This window comes from Panthera tigris, chromosome B3, assembly GCF_018350195.1.
Source record: "Panthera tigris isolate Pti1 chromosome B3, P.tigris_Pti1_mat1.1, whole genome shotgun sequence".
Lineage (NCBI taxonomy): Eukaryota > Metazoa > Chordata > Mammalia > Carnivora > Felidae > Panthera > Panthera tigris.
In genome coordinates, this window is record NC_056665.1 from 107,171,143 (window position 1) to 107,184,800 (window position 13,658).

Consider the following 13,658-nt stretch of genomic DNA (forward strand, 5'->3'; position numbering starts at 1 on the left):
AAGTTGGAAGCTCTCTGTTAACATTTAATGATCTTGTCAGGGGAATATGATTGACACAATTAAGTTGTCTTGCATTTGAGTTACATAATTGATATGGGATGTGAGTAAGATCCTAATTCAGAACATATGATACTCTTGTTCCATTCTATTCGAGAATGAAATTAAAGCAACTTATAAATAAATCTGGTTTTCATTAAAATATGGAAAAAAGCATCTGCATGCCAAAGCATTTGCAATACAGCTAAGGATTTAAACTCTATATTTCATACTTGGAACATTTTTATCATATAGGATTAAATCCACAGATCAAACAAGTTTTTTAGGAAGTATAAAACTTTTTACTCTAATTCTTTTGGCTTAAAGGAATGTATATTTAGATTACAGTAGGAAAACAGGGGTTCGGTTAGATAATTCTTTTTCCCCCTTAGGAAAAAATTTAAGGTTAGTATATTCTTCTAAAATTTTGATTTATAAAAGATGCTTATTTAATAGGTGCTTTTTGAGATTATGTTTTACTGGTTTGTATTTCTCAGGCTGGGTTTTATTTTGCAAGTTTAATCACCTCTGTTCTTTGGAAACTATCCATCGCCAAACACAACTCAGTTGACTGTGACATGCACATCAAATCTAAACTAACTTTACTGTGCATTACTATATTGCCTTATGGTTGAATGGTAAAGAAAAGCACTGTATTTGCAATTGGCTTTATTAATGTACCTTAAGAAGAAATGATTACCCAGTAGCCAAGCCAGGGATAGAGAAATTATATTTTGCAATAAAGTTTTATTTGTTTGTTGGTTATTTATTTATTTACTTTGAGAGAGAGAGCTTACGCCAGCAGGGGAGGGCCAGAGAGGAAGGGAGAGAGAATCCTGCACTGTCAGCACAGAGCCTGCTGTGGGGCTCGATCTCACGAACCGTGAAATCATGACCTGAGCCGAGATCAAGAGTTGGACACTGAATTGACTGAGCCACCCAGGCACCCCAATAAAGTTCTTTTTATATCAGGAATTTAAAATCCAGTCCTGTGAAGAGGACAGTTTAAAGGAAAGCACCGTTCTGAGAAAAAGGAGGCAGTATCTGAGGCATGTGTTAGTATCCACTAACATACCATAACTGTGATTCTGAGGGACTGCTGGGAGGAGGTGACATTGTCTTTAGTCCCACGGTTAAGTGCTTTGGGCAGTCTCATGGCTTTTGGACATGAGTGAATTGTGGTCTGATATAGTTGTAATACGTTATATAAGTTGTATAAGTTGTAAACTTCAGGACTTAAAGTGTTCCTTTATTCTTACACAAGAGAAAAGAGTCTTCGGTCCTAAAGATCAATATGCCCTCTGCACAACTCCACCTTCGTGACAGTAGGAACAGCAGAACTGTCAGATGGAATCTGCTTTGGTGCTCCTTTGGGTCTTTTTCCTCCTGACACTGCAGTGGTCTGGGTCTGATATTGGGTCCCAGAAGGAGTGTGGTTTTAGGCAGAGAGCCCTGGGCTTTTTGCAGTTTTCAGAAATTTGGTGGCCAGGTGTTCCTCAATGAGGGATATTTTGAAGTTCCCATTTTGACACTTGAATTCAAGAGTGTCTAGAAGAGGAACATGCCCAATATAATTTTGTATTCTTTTTTTTTTTTTTTTGACATTTATTCCTTTTTTGAGAAACAGTGTGAGTGGAGGAAGGACAGAGAGAGAGGGAGACACAGAATCTGAAGTAGGCTCCAGGCTATGAGCTGTCAGCACAGAGCCCTACACGGGGCTTGAACTCATGAACTGTGGGATCATGACCTGAGCTGAAGTCGGACGCCTAACCGACTGAGCCACGCGGGTGCCCCGTCATTTTGTATTCTTAATATGTGTGCTCTTAGGTCCTCCTGCATACAGGAATTGAGAGGCATGTGCAAATGCAGAGAACACATCTTTGGGTCCATTAGTGCTAGAAATACTTGTGCATAGGTTTTTGGGTTCTGACACATGCATTTCCTAAAGACATGAATTAGAGTGAAAAAGGGAAAGGTGTCATCATGGTGCTATTTCTGCTGCCGCTCCTTCTTTTGCTCTGTTTAAGAGGAAGTTGCTGGCACCCAACAATACCCAGGAAAGATACGTTACAGAGGACTTCCTCTTAAACCAGGGTACAAAAGGATACAGTGCACGATGAAGTCCATGTCGGAAGCCAGGGGTGGAAACGCATGTAGAGGAAAACCTTTTCTTTCTTTTTTCCTAAACTGAGATATAAATAACCTATGACATTGTATACATTTAAGGTGTACAACATGTCAGCACACTTCTATATTGCAGTGTGATTACCACAATAATGTTAACTAACCCCTCCATCACATTCTATTAAGGGTCTACTCTCCTAGCAACTTTCAGGTATACATTATTGTTCACTACAATCAGAAGGCTGTACATTAGATCCCCAGAACTTATTCATCCTCTAATTGCAAATTGTACCATTTAACCAACATCTCAGTTCCCTTGCCCACCCCCACCCTCACCCCTGGTAACCACCATTCTACTCTGTTTCTGTGAGTATGGCTTTTTTTGATTCTACATATAAGTGATAAACGATAATGATCTTTTTTCTGCCTGACTTATCTCACTTAGCACAACACCCTCAGAGTCCATCCATATTGTCACAAGTGGCAAGATTTCCTTCTTTCTCGTGGCTGAATAATATTCCATTATTCCATATGTATATTATATATATGGCATATTATGTATGTGTGTGTGTATATATGTATAGATAGATAGATACATATATACACACACATATCCCACATCTTTATCCATTCATCTACTGACAAACTCTTAGGTTGTTTCTATATCTTGGCTATTGTGAATAATGCTGCATTAAATAAGGAACTGCAGCTATCTTTTCCATATCCTGTTTTCCTTTGGATATATCACCCGGAAGTGGCATCGCTGGATCATATGGTAGTTCTATTTTTAATTTTCTTAGGAACGTCCGTACTGTTTTCCATAATGGCTGAACCAATTCGCATTCTCACTAACAGTGCACAAGGATTACTTTATCGCTACTTCCTCACCAACACTTGCTATTTCTTGTCTTTTTGATACCCATACTAACAAGTGTGAGCTGATATCTCATTGTGGTTTTAATTTGCATTTCTCTGAAGATTAGTGATGTCGAGCTCCTTTTCATATACTTGTTGGACATTTGCATGTCGTCTTTGGAAGAATGTTCATTTCCTCTGCCCATTTTTACATTGGATTGTTCAATTTTTTTTTGCTATTGCTTTGTATGAATTCTTTATATAATTTGGATATCAACTCCCTACCAAAGATATGGTTTCCAAATATTTTCTCTCATTCCATAGATTGACTCTTCGTATTGTTTGTTGTTTCTTTTGCGGTACAGAAGCATTTTAGTTTGATGTAGTGCCACTTATTTCTGCTTTTGTTGCTTATACTTTTGATGTCATGTCCAAAAAATAAATGCCAAAACCAATGTCAAGGAGTTACTTTCCTATGTTTTCTTGTAGAAGTTTTATGGTCCGATATTACACTTAAGTCTTTAATCCATTTTAAGTTAATTTTTGTGAGTGGTATAAGATAGGGGTCCTTTTTATTTTTCTGCATGTGTTTATCCAGTTTTCCTAGCACCATTTATTAAAGAAAAATTTTTCCCCATTGAACACTCTTGGCTCCCTTGTCAAATGTTAGTTGGCTGTATATGGACACAGAGTTGTTTCTGGGCTCTGTTATTTGTTCTGTTGGTCTATGTGTCTATTTTAAGCCAGAACTATGCTATTTTGAATGGTATAGCAGCTTGGTAGCATAGTTTAGGATCAGGAAGTGTGAGTGATGCTTTGTTTTTTCTCTCAGGATTGCTTTGGCTATCTGGGATCTTTTGTGGTTCCATACAAATTTTAGGATCGTTTGTTCTATTTGTATAAAAAGTGTCATTGAAATCTTGATAGGGAATATGTTAAATCTATAGATAGCTTTGGGCAGTATGGACATTTTAACAAATTAATTTTTCCTATCTATGAACATGGACAGGATAGCTTTTCATTTGTGTCTTTAATTTCTGTCATCAAAGTATTACAGTTTTCAGTGTATTGAATTTTCACTTCCTTGGTTAAATTTATTCCTACATATTTTATTGGTTTTGATCCTGTCATAAATGGGATTGTTTTCTTTATTTCTTTTTCAGATATTTTGTTGTTAGTGTATAGAAATGTAACTGGTTTCTGTAAGTTGATTTTGTATCCTCCAACTTTACTGAATGTGTTGATAGTTCTAACAGTTTTTTGGTTGAGATTTCCTGTGTATAAGATCGTATAATCTGCAAATAAAAACAGATTTACTACTTCTTTTCCAATTTGGCTGTCTAGCTAGGACTTCCAGTACCATGTTTTAAAAGAGTGGTGCGATGAGGGGGTGGGGGGCGCCTGAGTGGCTCAGTCGGTTGGACGTCCGACTTTGGCTCAGGTCGTGATCTCGCAGTTCGTGAGTTCAAGCCCAGCATGGGGCTCTGTGCTGACAGCTCAGAGCCTGGAGCCTGCTTCAGATTCTGTGTCTCCTTCTCTCTGCCCCTTCCCCACTCATGCTCTGTCTCTCTCTGTCTCTCAAAAATGAATAAACATTAAAAAAAAATTTTTTTAAATAAAATTTTAAAAAAGAAGAGTGGTGAGATCGGGCACCCTTGTGTGGTTCCTGATCTTAGGGAAAAGCTTTCAACCTTTCCATATCGAGTATGATGTTAGCTATGGGTTTGCTGTGTATGGCCTTTATTATGTTGAAGTATGTTCCTTTTATACCTAGTTTATTGAAGCTTTTATTATAAAAGGTTATTGTATTTTGTCAAATGCTTTTTCTCATATGTCAAGATGATCATATGATTTTTATCTCTCATACTATTAATGTGCTGTGTCACATTTATTAATTTACATATGTCCTACCACCCTTGTATTGCAGGGATAAATTCTACTTGATCATGGTATATGATCTTTTTAATGTGCCACTGAATTCAGTTTGCTAATATTTTTTTGAGGATTTTTGCATCTGTATTAATCAGGAATTTTGATGTGTAGTTTTCTTTTTTTTTTGTAGTATCCTTATCTGGCTTTGATATTAGAGTATTCTGCCCTTGTAAAATGAATTTGGGAGTGTTCCCTTCTCTTCAGAGTTTTGGAAGAGTTGGAGAAGAATTGGCATAAATCCTTCTTTAAATATTTGGTAGAATTCATCATTACAACTATCTGGTCCTGGGCTTTTCTTTGTTGGGAAGTTTTTGATTACTGATTCATTTTCCTTACTCATTAGTGCTCTATTTGTATTTCCTATTTCTCATGATTCAATTTTGATGTATGGTTCTAGGAATTTGTCCGTTTTCTTTTCTTTCTTTCTTTTTTTTTTTTTAATTTGAGAGTGCAAGTGGGAGAGGTGTAGAGAGAAAAGGAGAGAGAGAACCTTAAGCAAGCTCCATGCCTAGTGCAGAGCCCGACGCAGGGCTCAGTCTCATGACTGTGAGATCACGACCTGAACTGAAATCAAGAAATAGATGCTTAACCAACTGAGCCATCCAGATGCCCCTATCCATTTTCTTAATTTAACAGGATGGGAGACTTTAGCTACATGGTACAAAAAGAAGATGCATTTTCACTAACTGGGAATTCTGAGAGCATCTACCATATGATTTGGACAAATAATCCCTATTGTCTTTGATACTCTAGCTCCCATATTGGCATGAATTTTACTTTGTTACTATTGTGCGTGTGTATATATATATATGTTTCAGTGAAAAATGATTACAGGAAATTTAGAAAAGACAGATAAAAAATAAAAATCATGCATAATACCATCTCTTACCTAATCATGGTTATTTCATTCCCTTTTAATTTTTCTCAAGCTTTTTTAAACATAGTTAATAACCATATATTTTATACTTTTATCATTTCCATTTCACTAAATTGTCTTTTTTTTAAAGCTGCATAACATTCCACTGAATATGCTGTTAATTGACCTAATATTTTCTATTGTTAAATATATAGGACTTCCTGCCAGCTTCTTAATATTATAATAATGTTATATTCATAGTTTCATGCACATAGAATTCTTTATATTATAGATTATTTTCTTAGATTACCATATTTTTATTGCTTTTGCTACATATTGTCATTGTTTTTCCAGAAGTAGTAGTAATTGACAAGATCACTAACAATGCGTGAAAGATCAATTGTGCCACATCCTTGAATATTGTTTTTAAAATAATTTTACTAGTTTAATTTCAACAGCCTCATTTTTATTTCTTAAATTAGCACCAGAGATTGGATTTTTCTTTGTGTGTATTTACTAGTTCTACTTCTTGCATGAATTGTTTGTCCTTTACATACTAAAGTGAAATCTTTACTATTAAATTCTTGGGGCATTAACTCTTAACGTTTTAAAACTTATACACATGTATTTTATATTAGAAAATTGAAACCCATCTGTATGTAAACCAGGAGAAAATAAAAATTGCTCATATTGCTACCACATAGACATATATGCTTCTGGTATTTTAAATCTATTCTTCTGACCATTTTTTTTTTTTAATGTTCATCCAATTTTCTTAAGTAATCAAATACATCATCACACACTTTTAACTTGCCTTTATTTCATTTAATATGCTAATGCCTTTATATGAAAAATATAGTACTTTTTTCCCTGGTAATTCATGCTCTTTCTTGATAATTTGAAAAATATAGAAAACTGTAAAGAATAAAAATTACTCATCATTCTATCACCCAGAGATGATGGCTATCAATATGTTGTAGTTCCTTTCCATTTTTAATGAATCCTTTCCTCAAAATTGCTATCATGCTATATATATTTATGATGTTTACTGAGTATTCATTACGTTATTATACTTATAAAAATTTCTTTTTTGAAATTGTTCCCTAGTCACATAATTTGTTTTAGAATTGTCATGGTCCTAAGGGCACCTAGGTGGCTCAGTAGTTAAGTGTCAAGCTCTTGGTTTCTGCTCAGGTCATGATCTCACGGTTCATGAGTTCAAGCCTTGCATGGGGCTCTGCGCTGACAGTGCAGAGCCTGCTTGGGATGCTCTCTCTCTTTCCCTCTGTCTTTGCCCCTCCCTTGTCTCTCTCTCAAAAAATAAATAAACTTAAATTTTTTTTGTAAAAATTGTCATGGTATTAGATGTTTGTTTCTGATTTTCTGTATTTTTTTTATGCAGTTTTTACCTTCACCAGTTTTGTGCTTACCTTGTCACTCCTCACCAACATTGACTATTATCTTACTTTTAAATATTTGCTAATTTGGTGGTTGAAAAATGGCATCTCATTATTTTGATACCTTTCTTAAATGAAAATTCATTAATAAGAATAATAGGATTTCACTAGAACGTATTTTAATAAAAGGAAGTAGACTTTTCTTAATGGGTGGTTGTAATGGTTATAAGTGTGTGTGTGTGTGTGTGTGTGTGTGTGTGTGTGTGTGTGTAAACACAAACAGTGGATTCCTGTGCCTAAAATAGGACTTTTTTTTTTCTAATAGGTCTTGGTATCTTGATGGACAAATACTACTAATAATCATTTGTGTTGGCATTGTGTTCCCTCTTGCACTTCTTCCTAAAATAGGTAAGTCTTTAGAGAAGAGAACATTTTTTTGTTTGGAAGAGAGAGAAGATAATGTTAAGGGGTTTTTAAATTTCACAGTACCACATTTTTAGCAGAAGGGTGGTAGTGGTGAATAATTTTGAACTCGGACTTATTTTAGGTTGTTCAGCCTTCAGCCTTGCCTAGTTAGCCCATTACTTGGTTTGCAGTAGTATTTTGTCTGCCCTACTAAAATAAAATCTTTACAGCGGAACATTAAAGAGCAGCCTTTCCTTACAGTGTACCATTAGTGGTAAGCCTGTTCCAACTCTGCTGTACAGAGCTGCATAAATGATCTGTGACAGATAGTTGGAATGTTGTTATTCTCAGCCCTAAGCCCCAGATACCAAGCACTGTAATAGAAAACATGCCCAAGATGTATAGCTTTTGCTGTACGTTAGGAACACTTTCCTTATAAATTGCTTTTTATTTTACTGTTATTTTACAGGCTTTCTTGGCTACACAAGTAGTTTATCATTTTTCTTTATGGTGTTGTTTGCTGTTGTGGTAAGTTTGAAATAGAGTACATTGCTTATCTCCTCACTAAAATTGAACTTACTGTGTTAATGTCTTCTTTTTTCTTCAACTCTGTTTTCTGTTAGAGTTTTAGTTCATTGTGTTATTTAAAAAGCCCTTTAGGCCACAAAATTATTTCTTTTGTTGTATCTCTTTTGAAGAGGCTGAGCTAAAGCCACAGTTCAACTTCAGTATCTCTTTTGGTTCACTAGAGAGGAGAGCACACTGATTGTGTTAAAACCTAAGATGAAGTCTAATTCTTTATGTAGGTGTGTGTTTCAGTTTATTTCCATATAATGCTGTGTGTGTATGTGATTGAACTCTCCCTTGCTACTGAAAGATGAGTGAAAGGAAATGCTACCCAAATGAGCAACAACATAGTATACTGGTAGCTGAGCCATATTATAGAGCCATGGTTTTAAGCTATCACAACAATCTAGGAGGCATTTAATTTAGGTTAAACTGTCTTCTGGGATACGAGGATAAAACAACTTTGGATTATTTAAATGACGAGGAAGTGACCCTGGTTTTAGTGTCCAGAAATATTTATACTTCAGTGGATGCTCTTAAAACTAAAATACTCAGAAGCGTTTTCATTTAATCATTTGTTGAATTTATCAGCGTTAAAAATCATTGCCCTCCCTCCCTCAGATTGTCTGACTTGTATCTTAGAAGTAAATGAACTGAACACAGACTCTTTTCACCCTCAGTTTAATTGAGATACAGTTGACATACAGCACTAAGCTGAAGGCGTACTGCATAAAGACCTGACTTACATATATAGCAAAATAATTACCACCATAAGTTTAGGGAACATCCATGAACATAGACTTTTTAGGCTCCGCACTGAAAAGGGAAACCACAGTTATTTTCACCATAAGTGGATTTTTTTTTGCAGTGGTACTTTATTAATTTTTTGAGTATAGTTGACAAAAAGTGTTACATTAGCTTCAGGTATACAGCATAGTGATTCCATAAGTTAATACATTATGCTATACTCACCACAAGTGTTAGTACCATCTGTCGCCATTCAACACTATTATAATATCATTGACTATATTCCCTATGCTGTACCTTTTATTCCCCGTGACTTATTCATTGCTTAACTGGAAGCCTGTATCTCCCACTTCCCTTGACCCTTGTTGCCCATCCCCCTCCCCTCCTCACCTCACCTCTGGCAACCCTCAGTTTGTTCTCTGTATGTATAGGTCTGATTCTACTTTTTGTTTATTCATTTGTTTTTTTAGGTTCCACCTGTGTGAAATCATATGGTATTTGTCTTTTTCAGTCTGACTTTTTTCACTTAGCAAACTACCCTCTAAATCCATCCATGTTGTTGTGAATGGCCACTATCTCATCCTTTTTTGTTGCTGTGTGATATTTCATTACGTACACACACACACACCACATCTTCCTTATCCATTTGTCTATTTGAATATTTATGTTGCTCCCATATCTTGGCTATCGTAAATAGCTCTGCAGTAAACATAGGGGTGCATATATCTTTTCGAATTAGTGTTTTTGTTTTCTTTGGGTAAATACCCAGTAGTGGAATATTGGGTCATAACGGTATTTCTATTTTTAATTTTGGGGGGAACCTCCATACTGTTTTCCACAGTGGTTGTACCAATTTACGTCCCCTTCGGCAGTGCCTGAGGGTTCTTTTTTCTCTACATCTTCGCCAACACTTGCTATGTATGTCCTGTCTTTTTGATTTTAGGCATTCTGATAGGTATAAGGTGATATCTCACTGTGATTTTGATTTACATTTCCCTGATGATTAGTGACACTGAGCATCTTTTTGTGTGTCTATTGGCCGTCTGTATGTCCTCTTTGGAAAAATTCAAGTCCTCTGTTCATTTTTTAATTGGATTATTTTTTTGGCATGAGTTGTATAAGTTATTTATGTATTTTTGATATTAACCCCTTATCACATATATCATTTGCTAATATCTTCTCCCATTCAGTTTTGTTTTCTTGCTGGTTTACTTTGCTGTGCAAAAGCTTTTTATTTTGATGTAGTCCCAGTAGTTTATTTTTGCTTTCAGTTCCCTCGCCTTAAGAGACATGTCTAGAAAAAGGTTGACGTGGCTGATGTCAGAGAAATTACTGCCTATGTTCTCTTCCAGGAACTTTATGGTTTCAGGTCTCACATTTAATCCTAAGTAGAGGTCTTTAATCCATTTTGAGTTTATTTTTCTATATGGTGTTAGAAAGTAGTCCACTTTCATAATCTAATTGTTGAGAAGTATCTACAAGGTTAGCAATGACCTATGTATGCAAATGAACATATGGATGTGAAAGAGAATCAGTCTAGATAACATTGAATTTTTTCCTCACAGATAATTGGCAATCCAAGCATTGCATAGGTAAGAATAATTTGGATTTTATAGCCGATAGCTTGAAGCATGTGAAATGTATTGATACAAGATGTCTATTATAGTTTTCACAGTATTCATTTCTGGCAGGTACTCTTAAATTCGGTGCAGATTTCTTACTGTAGCAGTCATATGGAAATAATACCCTTATTCTGCACTTATTCTAATGTTTTATAAACCATCTGCCCAGATTTTTACCTGTGAGCACAATTTAAATTTGATCTGCAATGAGACAATGAAGATACTGTACACCTTTTTTTAATGCTCCTTTTTTTTTTTTTAATTTTTCTTTTTTAATGTTTATTTATTTTTGAGACAGAGACAGAGCATAAACGGGGGAGGGTCAGAGAGAGGGAGACACAGAATCTGAAACAGGCTCCAGGCTCTGAGCTGTTAGCACAGAGCCCGACGCGGGGCTCGAACTCACGGACCATGAGATCATGACCTGAGCCGAAGTCAGACGCTTAACCGACCAAGCCACCCAGGCGCCCCTTAATGCTCCTTTTAATTGTCATATTTATTTTAGACTTTCTAAATATTTAGGTTTTGAAATACTAGTAGTTAGGGAAAGGAAGCCTGTATATATTACCTCAGATTTTTTTGAAGTGTGTCAATGATTTCATTTATTATTTTTGTCAATTTGTGTTTGTAAATCTATATAATATCTATATTACATTTTTCAAAAAAAAAAATCAGCCCAGAAATCTGTTTCTTAAATTACACTGCCTAAATAATGTAAGTAAAGCTTGCAGTCTTTTTTAAAAAAATCTGATCAAAGCCAGCTTTAATTTTTTATCCTCACACTTAAAAGGTTATCTGATGGCTACCGTTTACCAATCCTAGCATTGGTTACTAGATAAGGAATCTTAAGGTAAATTTATCTTGTTTACCTAATGTTCAATTTCTGTCAGTTTATTTTTTTAATGTTTTATTTATTTTTGAGAGGGAGAGAGAGAGACAAAGTGCGAATGGGGTAGGGGCAGAGAGAGAGGAGGACACAGAATCTGAAGCAGGCTCCAGGCTCCGAGCTGTCAGCACAGAGCCTGATGCGGGTCTCAAACCCACGAACCATGAGATCATGACCTAAGCCAAAGTCAGATGCTTAACCCACTGAGCCATGCAGGTGCCCCCAGTTTCTGTCAGTTTTAATATACACTGGTATAAATAGCATTACTGACGATTTTGTATGAAATTCAGTCTCCTACACATCCCATGGAATCACGGGATAGAATGAGGAGACTCCACCTTCTATGTGAACCTCAGTGGTATTTTTATTTGTAAGAGAACCTTCTTACAACAGGTTTATTTAATTCTCCTAAAAGTGGTGGCATTCTTTTAAACTATTCTTTCAGAAGCAGCAGTTACATAAATGGAATATTGGATTAAACCTAAAAATGTTGGCCCTGGTTAACTTTATTATTCTGCATATGATCATGATAAAGGATAAGGATATTCTTCACATTTCCAAGCAGAATCCAATTTAAAAAGCTTATTCTTACCAAACCCCTAAAAACAGCCATTTGAGGGGAAACCAGCAGAGCGTTACATCACCCCAGTGAAGTGTAGGTTTCATTACACGCACCTACAAACCCACGTGGCTACCTTCTGCATTCTACTTTTACAGAATTTATTTTACACCTATTATACCAAACAGCATTTTTTTTTTGTTTTTTTGTTTTTTTCAATATATGAAATTTATTGTCAAATTGGTTTCCATACAACACCCAGTGCTCATCCAAAAAGGTGCCCTCCTCAATACCCATCACCCACCCTCCCCTCCCTCCCACCCCCCATCAACCCTCAGAACAACCCATCATCTTCTCAGTTTTTAAGAGTCTCTTATGCTTTGGCTCTCTCCCATTCTAACCTCCTTTTTTTTTTTTTTTTCCCTTCCCCTCCCCCATGGGTTTCTGTTAAGTTTCTCAGGATCCACATAAGAGTGAAAACATATGGTATCGGTCTTTCTCTGTATGTCTTATTTCACTTAGCATCACACTCTCCAGTTCCATCCACGTTGCTACAAAGGGCCATATTTCATTCTTTCTCATTGCCACATAGTACTCCACTGTGTATATAAGCCACAATTTCTTTATCCATTCATCAGTTGATGGACATTTAGGCTCTTTCCATAATTTGGCTATTGTTGAGAGTGCTGCTATAAACATTGGGGTACAAGTGCCCCTATGCATCAGTACTCCTGTATCCCTTGGGTAAATTCCTAGCAGTGCTACTGCTGGGTCATAGGGTAGGTCTATTTTTAATTTTCTGAGGAACCTCCACACTGCTTTCCAGAGCGGCTGCACCAATTTGCATTCCCACCAACAGTGCAAGAGGGTTCCCGTTTCTCCACATCCTCTCCAGCATCTATAGTCTCCTGATTCGTTCATTTTGGCCACTCTGGCGTGAGGTGATATCTGAGTCCAAACAGCATTTTAAACACCCACATATAAACTCCCTAATAAGATAAAGCAAAGACAAAAGTGTTTATCTTATTAGAAACAAGATACACCATCACTTACAGTCTTCAAACATTATCCTTCTTTGACTTTCATAATTTGACAGTGCATTTATGGAACAATCTGCAGACAACTCATTTTAACAGACAAATTAAAGAACACTTTTAAGCAGACATGACTGTCCTAAATTGTTTATTAGGTAAGAATTTTACAAACATGACCTACATTAGCAGTAATGGTGGAGCTGGGGAATATTGTGTCTCCTCCATGCCGCACAGCGAGAACCACTAACTGTGGTGGAACTTGTGACCCTTTCCAAGGCCATATCTCTTGTGGCCTCAGATGTCAGCTCTCATGTCTCCCTGTGCTTGTGGACTGGTTCGGCGATCCACTGGTGTCAGGATTCTCCTGAGAGCTTAATGGAATGGATCAATGAAGGTAACCTCAAAGAATTTGTATGTGGAATCTTCGCCAACCCAGTTAGAATTCAGGACTCTCAGAGCCCCACAGTGGTGTCTAGCCACGCATCTGCAACCGACTAAAGGCTTTGGGCCAATCTTGGCTTGTTAGCACCGTGATGGCCAGGCTTGCCCTGGGTTACACCCTTAGGAACTGAGTGTTTGCAACCACTGTGGCGCACACGTATCTGATATATGACATAACCTTGCCAGGTCTTGTGCCC

The 13,658-nt window shown here is 36.5% G+C and overlaps 1 protein-coding gene across 9 annotated transcripts in view; it reads left to right on the plus strand.

Annotated features, from left to right (window-relative positions):
- Positions 1-13,658, plus strand: part of SLC38A6 (solute carrier family 38 member 6) — a 74,314-nt gene that overhangs the window by 33,317 nt on the left and 27,339 nt on the right. For all 9 annotated transcript variants that reach the window (XR_006218887.1, XM_042989841.1, XM_042989842.1 and 6 more), the window contains exons 7-8: positions 7,526-7,608; positions 8,075-8,133. Coding sequence is in view for 8 of the 9 variants with exons in the window: in XM_042989841.1 (XP_042845775.1) it covers positions 7,526-7,608; positions 8,075-8,133 (142 nt within the window). In the remaining variant the exon portion in view is untranslated. The remainder of the gene's footprint in view (positions 1-7,525; positions 7,609-8,074; positions 8,134-13,658) is intronic.